The sequence below is a fragment of the Aspergillus candidus genome, assembly GCF_002847045.1.
Source record: "Aspergillus candidus strain CBS 102.13 unplaced genomic scaffold BDW47scaffold_23, whole genome shotgun sequence".
Classification (NCBI taxonomy): Eukaryota; Fungi; Ascomycota; class Eurotiomycetes; order Eurotiales; family Aspergillaceae; genus Aspergillus; species Aspergillus candidus.
In genome coordinates this window covers 114,966-132,212 of record NW_020194028.1, presented here as the reverse complement: position 1 = coordinate 132,212, position 17,247 = coordinate 114,966, and the positions used below count along the sequence as shown (strand labels likewise).

The following is a 17,247-nucleotide window of genomic DNA, read 5'->3' as shown; positions in this document are numbered from 1 at the left end:
CATGCGGGGTGACGGACAGAGTCACAGAAGACACGGCGGCTGTCGTCCATTGACGGGTTCTCCCAATTCCCATGGTCTCAAGCCAGCCATTTCTGGTGTTTCCAGCACGTACCTAACGGATCTGTACTACCTGCTAAGCAGGAGGTGAGCAGTACCAGGGGTAGGTATTTCCTGGTACCTCGAGATAACCGCCCACGACGTTCCCCGACTCCACGAGGGAAATCCCGCCGCCCCACCGATCCCCGAACCAGTCTAGCGCCGGCGCTTAAACTGGCTCCAAGACATCGGAGGCTGCGTCACTGATTGGTGAGGGAAGGACTCAGCTGGTGATGGGAGGAGGGAAGGAAAATCGTATCAAATCAGATCGAACCAAATTCAAAATTCAAAACACGAAAAAAGGGTGAAAGAGGGGAGGAAGGTTTGGTCCGATCCTACTTTACCAATACCGAGCTATACCTGGAGATGTTTACCTGGAGGTAATCTATCTGGTACGATAGTACTTGTAAAGATACAACCCCTTGAAACATCTGCATTCTGCAGACCGGTTGAAACGCCCTGCGCGCTGTCGGATCCAATCATCCGCTGTATCGATGCCTCAGTCTCCGGTATCTCGTAATTTATCTGGTAATAGCCCTACCTGATACTTACACAGGTACCACCCGCTATCAACATGCACCTATCATGCAGACAAGCAGGCCTATCCAGGTTGTCACTCCAGGTGGTCAAGCCGACCAACTGAAGAGATGTATGCGTTGGTCATGAGTATCTCTAAGCAATTCGTCAAGGTCAGGATAGAAAAAAGAAAAGGGTCATTATTCATTGCAGATGATAGTCGTAACGAGAGCTCTTCCTCCACGCATTCCAGATACCAGAGAGAAAAAGATCCCGTATTTTCCAAAGAAATCACGGGAAAAGAAAGTCAAGAACGATACCAACGCCGGACACCATGCCAACTAACCAGCCAGCCGGTGATTTCCCTGCCATACCTAGTCCAATCCATCCATCCATCAAATAAACGTGTTCCCAGTGACAAAACAAACAAAGGAAAGATCCTAAGTCTCGGTGTTCGTGTTCTTCTCCTCATTCGTCTCTTCCTTCTTCTCTTTCGCCTCCTTCTTCTCGTTTGGTTCCTCCTTCTTCTCCCCCGCCTCCTCATCCGCCTGACCCCTCTCCTCCTTTTCTTTCGCCTTTTCCTTCTCTTTCCCTGCCTCCTTCTCCACTTCCTTCTTCCTTTCCGGGACACCCTCCGCCTCTGCCTCCGGATCAGTACGATCATCGTCGTGACACTTCCTTCGCTTCCCCTTGGGCGGCGCATCAAGCTGCGTTCGCTTGTACGTCACCGTATGCGTCACCACATGCCGCACGCTGACCTTGCTGCTGGTCGTCGCGCTGCGCGGCCCCTCATAGTACCGCAGCTTCCAGTCCGCCGGCGAGTAGGGCGACCGCAGCATCGTCGCACTGTGCGGAGAGAAGGAGTAGTCCGCCGCCGACACGGGCGTCGTAGGTGAATACCGCAGCGCGGGCGGAATGCGCAGACTGCGCAGACTGCGGGGATCCCGTCGAACGGGACCAGGTGGGGGAAGTTGCAGGTGATGATGATGATTGGGGACCGGTGGCGCGGTGAAGGGGGTCGGTGGGGGTAAAGAAGCGTTGCTGCTCATGTTGCGGCCGCCTCGTTCACCTTCTGCGTCTTCTGCTTCTTTGGCGGACTTAGGGGGTGGATCGGCTGTTGAAGAAGCCGACGAGCAGCTGGAGAATGAAACGCCTGGGAGGGCACTGGCGGGCTGGGAGGTCGGCGAGTAGGCCGGGGGCCGATCAAAGCTCATACGGGAGAAGTTGACGTTGGCACTGGATGGACTGGAGAAGATCGGCGTGAAGGCCTTCAGGAACTCGGTGTAGGCTGCTGGCGGCGTGATTGGGGTCGACATGCCACCGTCTTCATGCTTGACATTGTCCGACAGGCTAGACCCCGTGTCGGCGCGGAGTTCCGACGGGAAGGTCATGGTCTTGGGGGTCCTGAGAGGGGGGAGAGAGGGTTTTGCTGACGGCATGGTGATGGACGTAGTGGTAGTATATAAGATTATATAGATGTCGGTATAGATCGTATAGATTAGACGGAGGCAGTAGGCGTGCTCAACCTCTACTCCAAACCGGTGGAGACAACGAAAGAGACAGGCCCGAGTAGAAGAAATAAAATGAACGAGAGGGATGGGCCAGCTTGGTCTCACGCAAGCAGAGAAGGAAGAAGAAGAAGAAGAAGAAGAGACGAAGAGAGAGAGAGAGAGAGAGAAAGGATGGAGGGAGATCGTTCTTTTATTTATCAGGTGCCCCGTACTGCCCCGTATGAGTGATACGGTACGGTATGATACGGTATGGCGGGACGATACCTGAGGCAGCCGTCAGTCACTTGTCTCCATCCACTCACGAACCACCATCTCCGTCCATCACTGCATCCTCCACCCATCCATCATTTCAGGCTAGAGTCTCTTACCGTGTGCTGCGGATCAGTGCCTTGGTGGGCACTTTTGGATCAAGCAAGGCCGTGGCAGTATGGGTCCAATGCCAATGCGCACCGGGATCAGATCATAATCATGAAGATTTCGATCCAGGCATCTGAACGGATTCTTCAGAGGAATTGACCACTTTTATATCTGGGTTCCAGCCTCTTCCCATCCAACACCAACACTACCCAATATCATTCTTTTGTCGCGCGCCATCAGAGGTGCCCGGCGTAATCCCCCCTGGGCCGTCTCCTCAACGCGCACGGCCTCCTAGTGGCGGTTCGAGGCACTCCGGTTTCCAGCAGGTCGTTACCCTCAATCACCCCCGACCGCTCATGGCGGCCGCCGGTTGGATCCTTCAATTCCATTGTGTATCGAGCGGGGCGGCAGAGCTGACCAGCGACGCTGCTTGATTTTCACCTTAATTTGGTCGAAGGAGTCGCCCGGCGCTTAACGCCGTCGGCACTTCCCCGTTCTGGTATGGCGGATAGGCTGGCTGTGTTGGCCTGTTGGCCTGTTGGCCCGGGGTCAACTTCCCGGCGTCTGTTGCTATGGAACTTTGTTTCTTGTTGGATTTTTCTCGTCTTGTTGGTTGGGCGGTCATTCTTGGGTCCGTCCGGGTCGTCCGATTTGTCTAGGTCGTCGAGGATCGCCGGTGGTAGACTATAGACTCCCAATTGGAATTTGGGTCGATTCGGATTCTGTCGAATGAGTCTAATGCTGCTTGTTGGGCTAAAGTACTTGCTCAGTGCTGCTTCGCACGATCGAGGATGGTGATCAGATCTCTCCTCTATCCACTACATCCTTCCGGCTCTTGGATCCGATCCTACGCTACGCTTCCCACTCTTTGATAGGCTTTTGATCCGTCACAACTCTATAAGTGTCCAAAGTGACCGCTTAAGCGAGGTTCTACCTCCGCCGCATGGTTGGAATACTTTGTTAACTGCGATGGTCGTTTCTAGCACAGATGTTCCGAGCCTACTGTGATCCCATTCCTTATCTTCCATTATCAAAACGAATATGCCGGGATGGTCAACTTCGCTTAAAATCCCATAAGTGTTAGCGCATAGAACCCGACATGCCAACGCCTACAGGCATCTAATCCATCTAGAAATCCCACCGCAACCCCACGTTCGGCTCCGTATCAGCACGGTGCGCGCATGTCGAGGGAGACCACGCCAACGACGCCACCGGTGTCCCGTCGGTGCTTATGGTGACACGTTCACAGGCCGTCTTGTGCCAGCTCTTGCGGGTCATTACATGACTGGAGAAGAACAAGGCGGCTCGGGGGTCCTGGATCTTACATGCATTGCATGAGCATGTGCAGGTGGGTGATACCAATAGAGCATTCCTGTCACTGCTAAACTACTACCAATACAAGACCACCTGCGAAGGCCTGGGGTATGATCCTCCAATGGGTAAGTGACACAAAGGTAGGCGTTGAGATCACAAGGGCGTACCGGTCTGTCAATCGCGCAATATGAGCCAATCCCACTCCAGCAGCATTCAACAACATGGGAATGGGTTCATTCCCCAGTCCGTAGATATAATCCATCCAGCTGAGATACGGTACTCGTCGCTACTGAATACTTCACCAATGCCACAGTCCTGCGGATGCAAGCACCGGACAGACCTGATTTTCCACCCCAGAGACACCACGTACAACGCTCGGATTAACCTTGTCTGAACGCCACACTGTTTATTGAATACCCTTCTTAACCATGTTTTATCTTGGTAGGCTCTTCTTGGTACCCCAAGTAACGAGACTCTGATTTTAGTATCGACCGTAAACTTCGAAACTAGACTAAACCATGACATCTTCCGCATTGAGTGATCGGATACAGGGCATGCTATGCAGTACGGTATATAATACCTGATCAGTACTAATATATCTTGCAATTGGTATTACGGATGGGAACTCAACTACACAAATGCTTCTTCATCATAATGTCTTATAGTGTGCATATGAAGGACGAACATGACTAGCATAATGCTAGACTACTCATTAGATTCTAAAGATGATCGTCCCCCCTAAGCACCCAGGAAACACAAGGCGTCGAAACCAAAACCATTCCAGCATGTTAGACAGACTGATCACCTCGTTCACAGAGGACCGGATGACCATACTAACGATCGATCCCCAACCTCACAAAACAACTGCGCTTCATGATCATTCTGTGACATACTATCAATAAACAAATACTGAAAATCTTTCAAAGAGAATCGACACGCAGCAACAATTATATCTATCGCTTTCCAACTGTACGCAGCCTTAACCAGTGAGTCACTAGAAACAGACCGACAGGGACCCACGCCCTGACAGCAAGAACGCCAGCTATATTTCGATAGACAAGTCCAGCGGATGAGAGACTCACTCTTGATAGGATAATGGTTCTTGTGCAACCAAGCGATCATATAGGCGACCAGCAGTGGTGAGGGAGGCCAATCCGACGTGGTGAGTACCTGAGGTACGGCTGGTGCAAGCCATTTAGTGCTGTATTATTATTTGTTTTTGGAGCTGGAGATCCTGACAAGCATTGTTCAATATATATATTTCTCTCTTTCTCTCTCTATATACATAGTCCAACCCTGTTGATATGGTTGCCGGCAATAATGAACAATCTAGTGGATACTTCTATCATTATGCTATATTGTAAACAACAAAGCTACTTGATATGTGCACATCGATCTGAGTTTCTTGAACGCGATTCTTCAACTTATCAGCAATTATAGCACAAATCAAACACTGTCACACTCAACTGATGAATTTTCACTGTACAAATCTCCCAAACAATACATAACCTATGGTGTTGTGGATCTATCAAAGAATAAAGTACGGTCCGTCCGATCGAGATCTCCCGTCCCGGCAAGCGTTACGATCTCCGCTCCGCGAACCCAATCAAAATCAAAACTTACCAACCAACCTTCAATTCTTGACCTTCAATCCACCCTCCCCCACACTCTCAATTCGGGTTGACAGGTATTAGTATGCCAGAAAGTCGATCATGTTTCGCCCTTCTGTAACCCAGCCGCTGGTCCGTCGAGTCCCCTTATCCTTCTTCACGCCCTCCGCGTTCCTCCCCGCGCGTCCTCCGCCCGTAACCTCGCCGTTCTCCTTCTCTCGCGCCCTCTCAACCTCTACACCCTCTCGATTGTCCCGGTTTTCGAATCGCCCCTTCCAGTCCCTCTCACAAATATTACATCGTGGTCATCGCCGACCGTTCTCCAGCGCCAGCCCGCGATGGAATAGGTACCGGCGGTTCGGCGACGGCCAGCGCCCCCTCTTTGTCGAGAACCATAATGGAGGGAGAATGGTGATCATAGTAGTCTGCATCGCCGGCGGATTCTATGCATTCAACCTAGAAGATGTGGAGGTGCGTCTCGGCTGTTTTGCGTGGTGTGGACCAGAATAGTCACCACGATGAAACAGTTTTCTTTTCGTTGCAGCTAGGACTCATCCGGGGTGACTTGCGAATCGTCGTAACCGGCCCGGGGAAGGAAGGGAAGGAGATGGCTAACCTTTTGTTTTTAGATGACCGGTCGCCGGCGTTTCAACTGCTTCTCCCATGCGCAGGAGCTCAAGGTGGGTATGCAGAGCTACGAGGAGTTGCTGGAGGAGAACCGCGGCCATATCCTTCCCTACGACCATCCGCTCTCCCAAAAGGTCGACACCGTTCTGCAACGGTTGATTCCGGTGGCGCCGCTCGAGGGTGCTAGCTGGAGGGTTCACGTCATTGACGATATCAACACCCCCAATGCCTTCGTGCTTCCTGGGTATGGGAAATCTTTGGGTCATCTGGTCCTTGGCCAAGCGGGGGTTGATGTGTGAGCTGGCTAACAGATTTATACAGCGGCAAGGTCTTTGTCTACACGGGAATCTTACCCTACTGCCAGAATGAGGACGGGTTGGCGGCGGTGCTCGGGCACGAGATTGCCCACGTGCTGGCCCATCACCCCGCTGAGCGCATGAGTAACAGTTTGATTGCCATGGTGGCTGCCATGGGCGTTTCGTTCCTGTTCGACATCTCGGGCCAGATTCCAGCCATGATGTTGAGTTTGGTGTATCGCCTGCCGAACTCACGGGTCCAGGAGGTGAGACTCTAGCAAGGCCTAGTGAATTGACTGTTTGATTGACGCAAGGATTTCCCCAGGCCGAAGCCGACAGCATCGGGCTGAGTATGTCAATCTCACCCTAACTCATGGTGGATCTTGCTGACATTGCGATTAGCGCTAATGGCCAAGGCCTGCTTCAATCCGGAGGAAGCATATAGCCTGTAAGTTTCTGTCTTTTCTCGATACTGGGTGACAGTCGGGTGGGCTGACCTTTTGTTTTCAGTTGGTCTCGCATGGAGCAACGAGGGGCCGCGGAACCCCCGCAATTCCTGTCCACGCATCCGTCGGTAGGTTTCCTGTCGACTTGACCCGAATCGACCGTACGTTGCTGACCTTCTAGAATTACAACCGGATGGAGTCCATCCGTGACCAGTAAGTGCCTCCACTGCCGAGACGCAACGAGACGTAGAGAACGGAGCTGACCATATGTAGATTGTTCAAAGCGCAGTCCATATACGAAGACAACGGTTGCCAAATCCTCGGTGGATTCGGTAAGGACCATCCGTTCTGTATGTTGGATGGGAACGAAGAGAATGCTGACGTACTCCTACACAGTGCCGGACTTTGAAGAGGCTTACAGCCAGATGAGTTAGGGGGATGAATGTACAGATCGCCATCTCGTGTATCATAAAAAAATGCCATCGATGCAAGAGCGAGAGCAGTATTGGAAGTATGCACTTGACATTGTAAGTTACTAGTATAGCTGATGTTGAGACTTCCGTATTATACTCGACACTACGGTCTCGTTTGCGCCCACTTGAGGTATATTGCAAAGACTCGGATAATTGGATGATTCAATAATCCGGGCTGGTCAGTCATGTCCAGCTCAATATCTCTCTATCATTGTGTCTGAGGATCTGTTTAATTCCGATCGTGGCCTGTGACGGTGTTTGCAGATAGGGGTCTACGTGGACATACGGGTAGGATTGAAAATTTCGTAGTCGATGTGTCGACACTCAAAAGTAGAAACAAGATATGCTCAATCACCGAACTCAAATTCAACGACACTACTAAGACTTCAGATCCACTCGAGCTGCAGAAAGTAAACAAGACGAGGATTGAAGCCATACAAGTATACTGTAACAGCGACGTCCAGCCCCTCGGTGCAAACAGTACAAACACTGCAAACATCGTCCCCCCCGACTCGATTATTATCAAAAGCTCCGTCAAAATTCCCCAACTTCCTCTCCAACAGCTGTTCACCCCCCTACCCCTTTTCTTCCCTTCCAATTCTATCTTGTCTCTTCATCTTAGAGGCAACTTTCTCTCGTCATGTCATTGTCGATGCCGGGTCCCTCCCAGGGGGGCCTTTTCAAACCCGGTTACCAGACGTAAGTTCTACACCGGGCACAACGGGAATGCTGTCCCGCCCCTCAGTCCGCTTGCTCTTTGTGGTCGACCCAAAATGATACTATAGACAACGAAAGGAAACCCACGCAATTAACTAACTGATATTCAAAAAGTCACGATGCCGAAGACGGCGCCGTCATCCGGAATATCGAGGCTTGCCAGGCCATCGCCCAGACCGTCCTGACCTCGCTGGGTCCCTACGGCCGCAACAAGATCGTCATCAACCACCTGCAGAAGTTGGTCCTCACGTCTGATGCTGCGTCCATCCTGCGCGAGCTCGAAGTCGTTCACCCGGCTGCGAAGCTCCTCGTCATGTCCAGTCAACAGCAGGATGCGGAGATGGGTGATGGAACCAACCTCGTGATCATCTTGGCGGGTGAGCTTCTCAAGAAGGCGGAGGAATTGCTTCGTCTGGGTCTGAAGACTAGCGATATTGCACTGGGTTATGAGAAGGCGCAGAATTTCGCTCTGAAGGTATTAGAAGGTGAGTGTCTTGTCGTTGGTCGTTCATACATCCCTCCCGCCCCTACCCCTCCGTTTTAGTTGGTCACTCTCTAGCGTCACATCACTAACAGATGTCAAGATCTCGAGGTCGACCGTTTGCAGTCTCTCCAATCCCAGACCGAACTGACCAAGGCCCTCCGCACCGTGGTCGCGAGCAAGCAGTCCGGCATGGAGGATCTGCTGGCGTCGCTGGTGGCCGAGGCCGTGCTGGCCGTGCTGCCCAAGAACCCGATCAACTTCAACGTGGATAATGTTCGTGTGGTGAAGATCATGGGTGGCAGCTTGGAGCAGTCGCGCGTGATCAAGGGTATGGTCTTTGGCCGGGAGCCCGATGGAATCATCAAGAAGGCCCAGAAGGCCAAGGTCGGCGTGTTCAGCTGCCCGATCGATATTTCCCAGACCGAGACCAAGGGCACTGTCCTCCTGAAGAACGCCGAGGAGATGCTCAACTTCACCAAGGGCGAGGAGGAGCGCCTGGAGGCGGCCGTCAAGGAGCTGTACGACTCCGGCGTCCGCGTCGTCGTCTGCGGCTCCACCGTCGGTGACCTCGCCATGCACTACCTCAACCGCTTCAACATCCTCGTGGTCAAGATTCTCTCGAAATTCGAGCTCCGCCGACTCTGCCGCGTCGTGGGTGCCACCCCCCTGGCCCGTCTGGGCGCCCCCATGCCCGACGAGATGGGCTCCATCGACGTGGTCGAGACCACCGAGATCGGTGGTGACCGCGTGACGGTCTTCCGCCAGGAGGACCCCAGCACCATCACCCGCACGGCGACCATCGTCCTGCGGGGCGCCACGCAGAACCACCTGGACGACGTGGAGCGGGCCATTGATGACGGCGTCAACGCCGTCAAGGCCGTCACCAAGGATCCTCGCCTGGTGCCCGGTGCCGGAGCGACCGAGATCCAGCTGGTCGAGCGGATCACCGCCTTCGCCGACCGGACGCCCGGCCTGCCGCAGTATGCCATCCGCAAGTACGCCGAAGCCTTCGAGGTGATCCCGCGCACGCTGGCGGAATCCGCGGGTCTCGACGCCACCGAGGTTCTCTCCCGGCTCTACACGGCGCACCAGCGCAAGAACGGCGACGCCGCGGCGGAGGGCAGCTCCGACAGCGACGAGCCGTACTGGACGACCGGTGTGGACCTGGAATCGTCCGCGTCGGCGGGCACTCTCGACACGGTGGAAGAGGGCATCCTCGACCTGCTGGCCTCGAAGAGCTGGGCGATCCGTCTGGCCAGCGAGGCGGCCCGGACGGTGCTCAGCGTGGATCAGATTATCGTGGCCCGTCAAGCGGGCGGACCCAAGCCGCCCGGTCCCAACCCCAACTGGGATGAGGACTAAGCGTGAGGTTGCAGGGACCCGACGGGGGACTGGGTCGTATGTGTCTATGGAGGGAGGAAATACATAGTATGTGATAGAGATACGATCTTCATGAAAAAGTTCTTGACACTACGACTGGTGGGGAGGGGGAGTTCTCCGTATGGTGTAGTCAATAATAATCTTAATCTCGTCTCCATCCCTTGTGTTTGTGGTAGTTGTCCAATTCCTTCCTGGTGACTGGTATAGCGGGTGTGGTCGATCACGTGACGGGCGTAGATTTTCCGAGCCGGCCCCGTTCGATTCTTTATTCTTTTTCGATCCGGCCGCGCATCACTTCAACTTCCTCGCCAGACTTCCCCATTCTCGTCCACCCGCCAGTCCCTCACGCCTCCTCTTCGTGCCGTCTGAATCTCCCCTGCGCGTCCCTCCTGTTCATCATGTCCTTCGCCTCCCAGACCGCCGCCCGGTGCTGCCGCCAGCTGGTGCGCCCGACCGCGACCCGCCTTTCGTCCCCGGCGTACTTGGCCCCGAGCCGGAGATGGCAATCCACCGAGGCTGAGGCCCCTGCTGCGCCTGCCAGCCCTAAGATCTCGCAGATTGTCGACCAGATCAGCCAATTGACGCTGTTGGAGACGGCCGACCTGGTGTCGACGCTGAAGGTGCGTACCTGAGCTCTTGTTTTGGGGGGGGGGGGGGGAGTCGGAGCGATCCCGAAGCTGCTGTGACCATGGGACAATCCGAACAAATACACCACCATGGAACAATTGTCTAATTGGAAAATTTTTCTGTCTTATAGTCCCGCCTGAATATCCCCGACCTGCCGATGGGTGGATTCGCTATGGCTCCTGGTGCTGGACAGGCCGCCGCGCCCGCTGAGGAGGAGGATGCTGCGCCCGTGCAGCAGGAGAAGACCCTCTTCAACCTGAAGCTGGAGTCCGTGGACCCGACCTCCAAGGCCAAGGTCATCAAGGAGGTCAAGACCATGCTGGGTCTGTCTCTGGTGGACAGCAAGAAGTTCGTCGAGTCGGCTCCCAAGGTGCTGAAGGAGTCGGTCCCCAAGGATGATGCCGAGAAGATCATCGAGACCCTCAAGGCGGTGGGTGCCAAGGCTATCATGGAATAAATGCGGTTTACGAGGGTGTCTTCTTTCTCTCTCTCTCTCCCCTATGTCTTGGGGAATTGGGTTAGATCGACTGATTGGGACGACGTGTGATTGAACTGCATCTACCAGCTGGAGTTTTGTCTCTCGCCTTTTTCTTTTTCTTTTCTTTATCTGACGCTGTCTACTGTGTTATATCTGGCTCTGTATTTCTTTTTCATTATCTTGTTTTTCTTTTTTTTTTCTGTTATTTTTCTTTCCCCGTGGTATATCATATTGAGTGTCATATCCTATAGCCGGAAGCGGGGAAACAAAAGGCGGCCAATGTACATTATTGTGAAGGTATTCCTGTCATCTCCTCGTCCGTAACCTGTAGATCTCCGTCATTTGGCGTGTCGATTGATCGAGAATGTCATGGTCTTGGTAGTAAGTTGAGGCGCGAGTGCGGACTGGCATATTTTCTGCCGACCCGAGTTCTCCGCCGCGTCCACTCTTTTCCCTCTACATGTCCAGCTTCATTTCACTTCTCCAACCCCAATCAAACACACCCACCATGTACCTCTCGCGCCCTCCCCTCCGACACACCCCTCGACTCTTTCGACTCACCTCCACCTGCAATGCCCCCCTCTCCCGCTCCTTCCACCCGTCCAGACCCGCCCACGCCGTCCGCGCCCCCACCACCCGTCGCAAAAACGGCCCCGGCTCCAAGTCTTTGCTTCGACGGTCGCCTTTCGAGTCGGAGCGGGAATACCTCAAGCTGCATGGCACAAATCTTTGGACCCAAGCGAGGGTGGACAGAATCCTGGAGCGCACGCTCCCCAAGGAGCGATTCTTCAACGTCGCGGAGCGTCTTTTCCAGGCTGCGGAGGGTTCCGAGTTCCAGGTCAACGCAGCCGCTATACAGGACATCGGGCTAGGTGAGAGCAGCACAATTGCCCTTCACCAGCGCAAGGAGATCCGCGGAAACGATAACAAGACACTAACGCCATACTCCTATAACAGACACCAACCAGACCTTCCACATCGGCAACATCGTCGGCCCCAAGAAAGGACCCTTCCCCGCATGGCACCTCGCATCCTGCGCAGCTGCCGGCGCCAGCCACGCCATCTACGCGATGTGTCTATCAACGACCACCTCACAACCATTACCACCGTCTCTCAAATACACAATGCAAAACGTCCGCAAGCAGCTTGACACCCTCGCGACCCAAGCCCGCGACCCCCGCGCCATGATCGTGCGCGCCTACCTACTAGCCCACAACAACCAGCACCAAGAAGCCCGCGCTCAATTCGACGAAGCCCTCCCGCGCATGAAACCCAACCATCGCGTCGTCCCCCTCCCCAACGGCACGCACCTGCCCCCCATGCCTCAACTCAAAACCCCCTGGCCTCTCTACGCCTCCCTGCTCGACAAAACAGACCCCGACCCCGCCACCGCCCGCGAACACTTCCTCACCTCCATCGCACGCGACTACCACGACCCCGCCGCGCTGGTCGTCCACGCCGCCTCCTTCCTCCGCCACGATCCCCCCGACTTCGACGCCTACGAGGAAGCCATGAGCCAAGCTGCCAGCGCAGGCAACGCAGAAGCCTGCCGCCGTCTCGCCTGCTTCTACTACTCCACCTACCAAGGCACCTACCCGCCGCGCGGACACGACTCCGCCCTCGTCCCTGAAAAAGACAGCGACAGCAGCAACAACAACAACAACAGCAGCAGCAGCGACTGGCTCACAAAATTAAAAACCTTCATCCAATCCGTCCGCGGACCCCTCCCCCGCTCCAAGTTCCGCCCACTAGCAATAGAGTGGTTCGAGCTTGCTGCGCTTCAAGGCGACGCCAAAGCGGCGCTCTCGCTTGCGGTGCTGGTCCGCGAGGACGGCGACGCGGAACGGGGAATGGAGTTGCTGCTGCAGAGCGGTGATGTGTCGGGCTTTGCGAGGTCTTTGCGGTTGAATTGGGAGAGGGAGGATTATAGACCGGGGATTCCGGGGGAGTTGTTGGTTTGCTAGTTCCTCTGTCTCTTTCGCCTTTATGCTGTATTATATAGATAGTGGTTGCGGTGATGGTAGTGATTGATACCCGATGTATATTATTCGTGGGATTTATTTCTCCTCTTCTTCTTCTTCTTCATCTTCTTATTTCACATGCTTTTCCAAAAGAAAGCGTCAGATATAGAGGCTGGTGAGTGAGCTGGGTGTAGGCTAACCAGCACCTGCTATGCATTTCATTCATGCTCCTCGTATATGTAGAGCAGATATAAATCCTGGTACGAAAGTAAAGTAACTGCAAAGAGAATCCAAGTGAAACCAAACACAAGTAAAAGGAAGGGAAGGAGAAAGAAAAAGTAAAATAGAAGGAAAGAGAGAAACGCCAAAGACCTCATACCCAACATCCCACATCTCACCACCCACTCATCTCAATTCATCCCAACCGAAACATATCTGAGAATCTACATAACATGCAACCCCGCCAAAAAGCAACCAACAAGCACCGCAAACCCACCGGGTCACTTCCGCCTTCCCTTCCCCGTACCCTTCCCACGAGTCTTAAGCTCCACGAACCCCATCTCCTTCAACCCCCGCGTAAGCGCCGACGAGTCGCGCATCCCGGGAAAATCCTTAGCCGGGTACACGCGGAAAGGGTCGGACCAGGCCTCAGCGAGGATAGGCATCGAGAGGCCCGTGTCTTCGACGCTGCCCCAGTTCATTAGGCGAAATTGGAGGCGGTACAGGCCGGCTGTGCGCACGGACAGGTCTGAGAAGATGAAGAAGGTTGCGGGGTGGCTGGGGGGTTCTCCAGGGGCGTGTCTGGTCGCTGGGTGGTGGTTGTTGATGATGTCGTTGGTTGTGGGGGTGGGAGGTGCGGTGGCTGGATCGGGGTCGGCGTCAACGAAGAAGGGCGATACAAAGGATTTGCCTGAGAGGAGGGGTGTTGATTGGCCCGGGGCTGACTCCGGTGTGGAAGGGATGGGGCAGAGGAGGCAGCCCACGGCGAAGCGGGGGTCTTGGAGAATGTCTAGATCGTTGGCGGAGCGGGGGTCGAAATCGGTGATTAACATTTGGAGAATCGGGGGAGGATCGACGGGTCGCCGATCACGGTCGACGGCTCCGCAGGCTCGTGCAGCGATGGGCTGTTGACGAATGTGGAGGTGGTAGCGGGGTGTCGACGAGGTGCGTCGTGGCGGCGGCGACGGCGTCGGCGAATGGTGGATGAGGTTGCCCAGGCTCATGGGGGAATTGGAGGATGTGGAATACCGGGGTTTTGGTTGGGCGAGAGGGGCAAGGCTGCGGGTGTATGTGGCGGCGCCATTGTCTGAGGGCACTGGGCTACTACTATATCTAGATCCATGGGATGAGTGGGGTCTGTTGGATATCAACACCTCGTGGGATATTGAAGGCACCGGGGCGTAGAAGGGGAAGTCACATACTGAGAGTCGATGTCGGTCATTCGCCCGGTCGAGCTGATCGAAGCTCGAGCGTAATTGGCCGTGTCGTAGTGGGGACTCGAAGGCCCTGTATACTCCATCCCCGACAGGCTTGGTCGCTGTGTCCCGTATGGAGCCAGGGGACCTCCGGGGCCTGGCGAGACGCCATAACTAGGACCTCCACTATAACTGGGACCTCCACCATCTTCGGGTCTTCCGTGGACGGGCGGCCTGTACTGGGACAAGGTCATTGGGGTTGAACCCGAGCTCTGGCGGCGCGGATGCAAAAAGCTCGGAGGCTCTGGTTCATATTGCGGGACGGCCCTCACGCTCAAAGACTCACCGTCGGAGACCAGATGGTGGACGGTGGATGGGGGATGCCGCCATTGTTGCACGGGCGGTCTTGACATCTATGCGGATTTTTGGACCCCTCACCTTTTTTCCTTTTCCTTTCTTCCTGGGGTGTTATTTAATATTGAACAAAACACGAGGATCGACTCCCCGCTTGCTGCAGGGCTGGCACTCGTCAAGGGCACGCAGGAAGCGGTCAAATCAAGATATCTTTGACGCCAGGCACTGTTGGGCATCCCCCTCCCCTCCCCCCCGTGCCCCCAAATTGGTGCAGGCGACGGACAGGGTGGTGATTGGCAACAGCGGGGATAGTTCTATGCTACATAGAAAGATCTAATAAGTCCTGGTGATAGGGCGGTGGTAGCACAAATGATTAAACCGCCGAAATCGTCCGCTTCTAAACACCCGAGGGGGATAGAAGAATGGTGCCCACAGTGGGTAGAATCTCCAGGTTACTGAGGTCAATCGACAAATCGAGAGATATGCATGAGTTAGTTCTAAATGACCACCGACACTATCCCAGGAAAAGGAGGGGAAAGGCAAGCGTGAGAGGGAAACTGATTGAGGGTAAATACCAGCCAGTCACCCCAGTTGTATTGACCGTGAAATGCCCTAAGATCAACGACAAAGCATGGGAGGAATCAAATCGATATATCAGACCTGTCGATTCTCATTAGTCCGCCCAGCCGTCGCAGAGCAGTTTGCCTGATCCATAAATCGGCAGTTGCCTTTTATTTTTCATACACACATACATAAACATATATGCCCTCGCTGCTGTGTGGGAAAGAGACAAACAAGGAAAGAGCGACAGGTACCTCGTACGAACTTTAAAATAAACCATGGGTCAAGAACCTGAGATATGACACGATTCGGACTATTCGTCCTGGGTGGCTCCTGTGGCCGTGCAACCAAAGGTGGCGCTAGGAACGCAATGGCCCCGAGCTGGAACGATGGCTCGCTGGCGTGATGTGACACCAACGGGCGAGGGAAAGTGTGGACGACTCGATGGGGGATCGTCGGTCATGAATTATAGTGGGGTAAACGAAGAAGCAGTTCGTCTCTGACAGGACGATATCTAGTGTATTTCCGAATCTTCCCGCTGCATTTCGCGTGTTTCGACTGTCCCGGGCAAAGATTAGAATGCGGTCATTTAATGTTCCAATTTGATTGTCGAGGAGCAGAAAAGTATGCGAGAACAGCTAATCAAAAGGGGGAAGTGAAAATAGAATGCGTGAATATCATTAATAAAGAGTAAACACAAAGCAAACCGGAGGATAAAACAAACACACCAAAAAAACAGAGAATAGAAAAAGAAAAGAAAAGAAAAAAAAGAAAAAGGAAATAAGACGGTAGGAAAGGACAAGCAAAGAGGGAAAAAAAAGAAAGCGAGGTAATAATACGGACGATCAGAAGAGACAGGTATGGGAGTCTAACAAACGGCCGCCAATCCACGATGAGCCTGGAGATCTAATCGGTGAAGAGGTGTGCTGTAATAACCATGACCGAATGCGCCCAGGATGTGGAATTTCAAGTCTGATCCAAATCCCTCGAATAGTAAACCCGACATAGATATGATCGTGGACCTGGAGGTGTCGGCGTGTTGGATATCACGGTCGACCAACAACTCGCTTGCCAGCTAGTCAATGAGGCTGACCTTGCGACTACGGTGTTGGAGAGCATGCTCTCGTTTTTGGCTCGCCTTTGAGCGATACACAAGTGGCCCTGTCCTGATAGGGTCATGGAGCCCATAACTGCTCCCCCGCCGGGCGGGTTTCTCGTCGACGGACCAGGATAGGAATTGTCGACATGCTTAATGGGTACACGGATTGATCACCGATGACCAAAGAGGAAGCTGCATGGGGAGGGGGAGTTCCCCGTTCACGTCGACCATCCCGGGCTTTTTAATCCAGGCGTTGGCCGACTGTGGAGATCCCGTCCTTGTGCTCCATCGCAAACTTTCTCCGCCCTAGCCAATGTTTGGATCCGGGACTTCGGGTGAGTTCGGTTGAGTTGGGATGTCGCTCGGGGTAAAGATTGTACGCGCTGGTGCTGCAGGTGAGGCCTGCTTTCTGTGCAGTTCTTTATCATTCCCGATGGTCATTCGCAGGATCACCATCGCACGAGCCATGGCGAACCCAATTACCACCTAGTAACCTGCCTACCGAACAATACTAGTCGGTAAGGGGTTAGACCATGGACCAGCGGTTTGGTCCGTTCGGCCAACCAGCTGTTGATGACAATCTTGTCACTTGGGAAGAAGTCCCCATGCTGTTACTACATTTGCTGACCGAATGAGGAAAGACTTGTAATGGCGGTGCTCCACAACCCAGACACCAATAGAGGGAACATAGAACGACTCGGGCCTCGCTTAGAGGGACAAAAAACAATGTCAGAGGAGCTCGGATCAGCTATAATTCTCATTCTTGATCCACATTTTTGACGGCAGATACCCACAATTAACATGAAGACTTCTACCAGTGTCGATCAACCAACTAGTACACTGTAGTATTAGTTTGTGAGTGGTAGACTACCTCCAAACAATGCTCACCTACGACGCTATGAGCGCATCGGACCTGGCTCGGCCG

The 17,247-nt window shown here is 53.9% G+C and overlaps 6 protein-coding genes across 6 annotated transcripts; 4 read left to right on the top strand and 2 right to left on the bottom strand.

Moving 5' to 3' along the window:
• Nucleotides 1–801: 801 nt before the first annotated feature.
• Nucleotides 802–2,443, bottom strand: BDW47DRAFT_106005 (uncharacterized protein). The gene has a single exon (XM_024812685.1). The coding sequence runs from the start codon at nt 2,049–2,051 to the stop codon at nt 1,053–1,055; it is 999 nt and encodes a 332-aa protein (XP_024671903.1). The 5' UTR covers nt 2,052–2,443; the 3' UTR covers nt 802–1,052.
• Nucleotides 2,444–5,434: 2,991 nt separating this feature from the next.
• Nucleotides 5,435–7,546, top strand: BDW47DRAFT_32484 (M48 family metallopeptidase). Its single transcript, XM_024818756.1, has 9 exons — nt 5,435–5,875; nt 6,034–6,275; nt 6,353–6,593; nt 6,653–6,677; nt 6,730–6,775; nt 6,838–6,901; nt 6,955–6,986; nt 7,047–7,105; nt 7,170–7,546. The coding sequence occupies exons 1-9, from the start codon at nt 5,507–5,509 to the stop codon at nt 7,205–7,207; spliced, it is 1,116 nt and encodes a 371-aa protein (XP_024671902.1). The 5' UTR covers nt 5,435–5,506; the 3' UTR covers nt 7,208–7,546.
• Nucleotides 7,547–7,810: 264 nt separating this feature from the next.
• BDW47DRAFT_106001 (chaperonin-containing T-complex subunit CCT8) lies at nt 7,811–9,844 on the top strand. Its single transcript, XM_024812684.1, has 3 exons — nt 7,811–7,945; nt 8,078–8,448; nt 8,548–9,844. Exons 1-3 carry the CDS (start codon nt 7,887–7,889, stop codon nt 9,807–9,809), a joined length of 1,692 nt encoding a protein of 563 aa, XP_024671901.1. The 5' UTR covers nt 7,811–7,886; the 3' UTR covers nt 9,810–9,844.
• Nucleotides 9,845–10,168: 324 nt separating this feature from the next.
• BDW47DRAFT_106000 (mitochondrial 54S ribosomal protein bL12m) lies at nt 10,169–11,243 on the top strand. Its single transcript, XM_024812683.1, has 2 exons — nt 10,169–10,447; nt 10,585–11,243. Exons 1-2 carry the CDS (start codon nt 10,226–10,228, stop codon nt 10,909–10,911), a joined length of 549 nt encoding a protein of 182 aa, XP_024671900.1. The 5' UTR covers nt 10,169–10,225; the 3' UTR covers nt 10,912–11,243.
• A 197-nt stretch (nt 11,244–11,440) lies between these two features.
• On the top strand, nt 11,441–12,945 carry BDW47DRAFT_131763 (uncharacterized protein; the record flags this gene model as incomplete). The annotated part of the gene is made up of 2 exons (XM_024817390.1): nt 11,441–11,804; nt 11,890–12,945. 2 exons carry the CDS (start codon nt 11,441–11,443, stop codon nt 12,894–12,896), a joined length of 1,371 nt encoding a protein of 456 aa, XP_024671899.1. The 3' UTR covers nt 12,897–12,945.
• A 67-nt stretch (nt 12,946–13,012) lies between these two features.
• BDW47DRAFT_105997 (velvet factor family protein) lies at nt 13,013–14,892 on the bottom strand. The gene is made up of 2 exons (XM_024812682.1): nt 14,315–14,892; nt 13,013–14,249 (listed from the first exon to the last, which is right to left on the bottom strand). The coding sequence occupies exons 1-2, from the start codon at nt 14,719–14,721 to the stop codon at nt 13,394–13,396; spliced, it is 1,263 nt and encodes a 420-aa protein (XP_024671898.1). The 5' UTR covers nt 14,722–14,892; the 3' UTR covers nt 13,013–13,393.
• Nucleotides 14,893–17,247: the final 2,355 nt, after the last annotated feature.

Excerpts from the sequence above, each read along its gene's own strand:
- BDW47DRAFT_32484 (XM_024818756.1), top strand. The coding sequence starts at position 5,507 with ATGTTTCGCCCTTCTGTAACCCAGCCGCTGGTCCGTCGAGTCCCCTTA. Across the intron at positions 5,876-6,033 it reads TCAACCTAGAAGATGTGGAG|ATGACCGGTCGCCGGCGTTT; the intron begins GTGCGTCTCGGC and ends TTTTGTTTTTAG. Across the intron at positions 7,106-7,169 it reads CCAAATCCTCGGTGGATTCG|TGCCGGACTTTGAAGAGGCT; the intron begins GTAAGGACCATC and ends ACTCCTACACAG.
- BDW47DRAFT_105997 (XM_024812682.1), bottom strand. The coding sequence starts at position 14,721 with ATGTCAAGACCGCCCGTGCAACAATGGCGGCATCCCCCATCCACCGTC. Across the intron at positions 14,250-14,314 it reads ATGACCGACATCGACTCTCA|ACCCCACTCATCCCATGGAT; the intron begins GTATGTGACTTC and ends GATATCCAACAG.
- BDW47DRAFT_106005 (XM_024812685.1), bottom strand. The coding sequence starts at position 2,051 with ATGCCGTCAGCAAAACCCTCTCTCCCCCCTCTCAGGACCCCCAAGACC.
- BDW47DRAFT_106000 (XM_024812683.1), top strand. The coding sequence starts at position 10,226 with ATGTCCTTCGCCTCCCAGACCGCCGCCCGGTGCTGCCGCCAGCTGGTG. Across the intron at positions 10,448-10,584 it reads ACCTGGTGTCGACGCTGAAG|TCCCGCCTGAATATCCCCGA; the intron begins GTGCGTACCTGA and ends TCTGTCTTATAG.
- BDW47DRAFT_106001 (XM_024812684.1), top strand. The coding sequence starts at position 7,887 with ATGTCATTGTCGATGCCGGGTCCCTCCCAGGGGGGCCTTTTCAAACCC. Across the intron at positions 7,946-8,077 it reads TTCAAACCCGGTTACCAGAC|TCACGATGCCGAAGACGGCG; the intron begins GTAAGTTCTACA and ends ATATTCAAAAAG. Across the intron at positions 8,449-8,547 it reads CGCTCTGAAGGTATTAGAAG|ATCTCGAGGTCGACCGTTTG; the intron begins GTGAGTGTCTTG and ends ACAGATGTCAAG.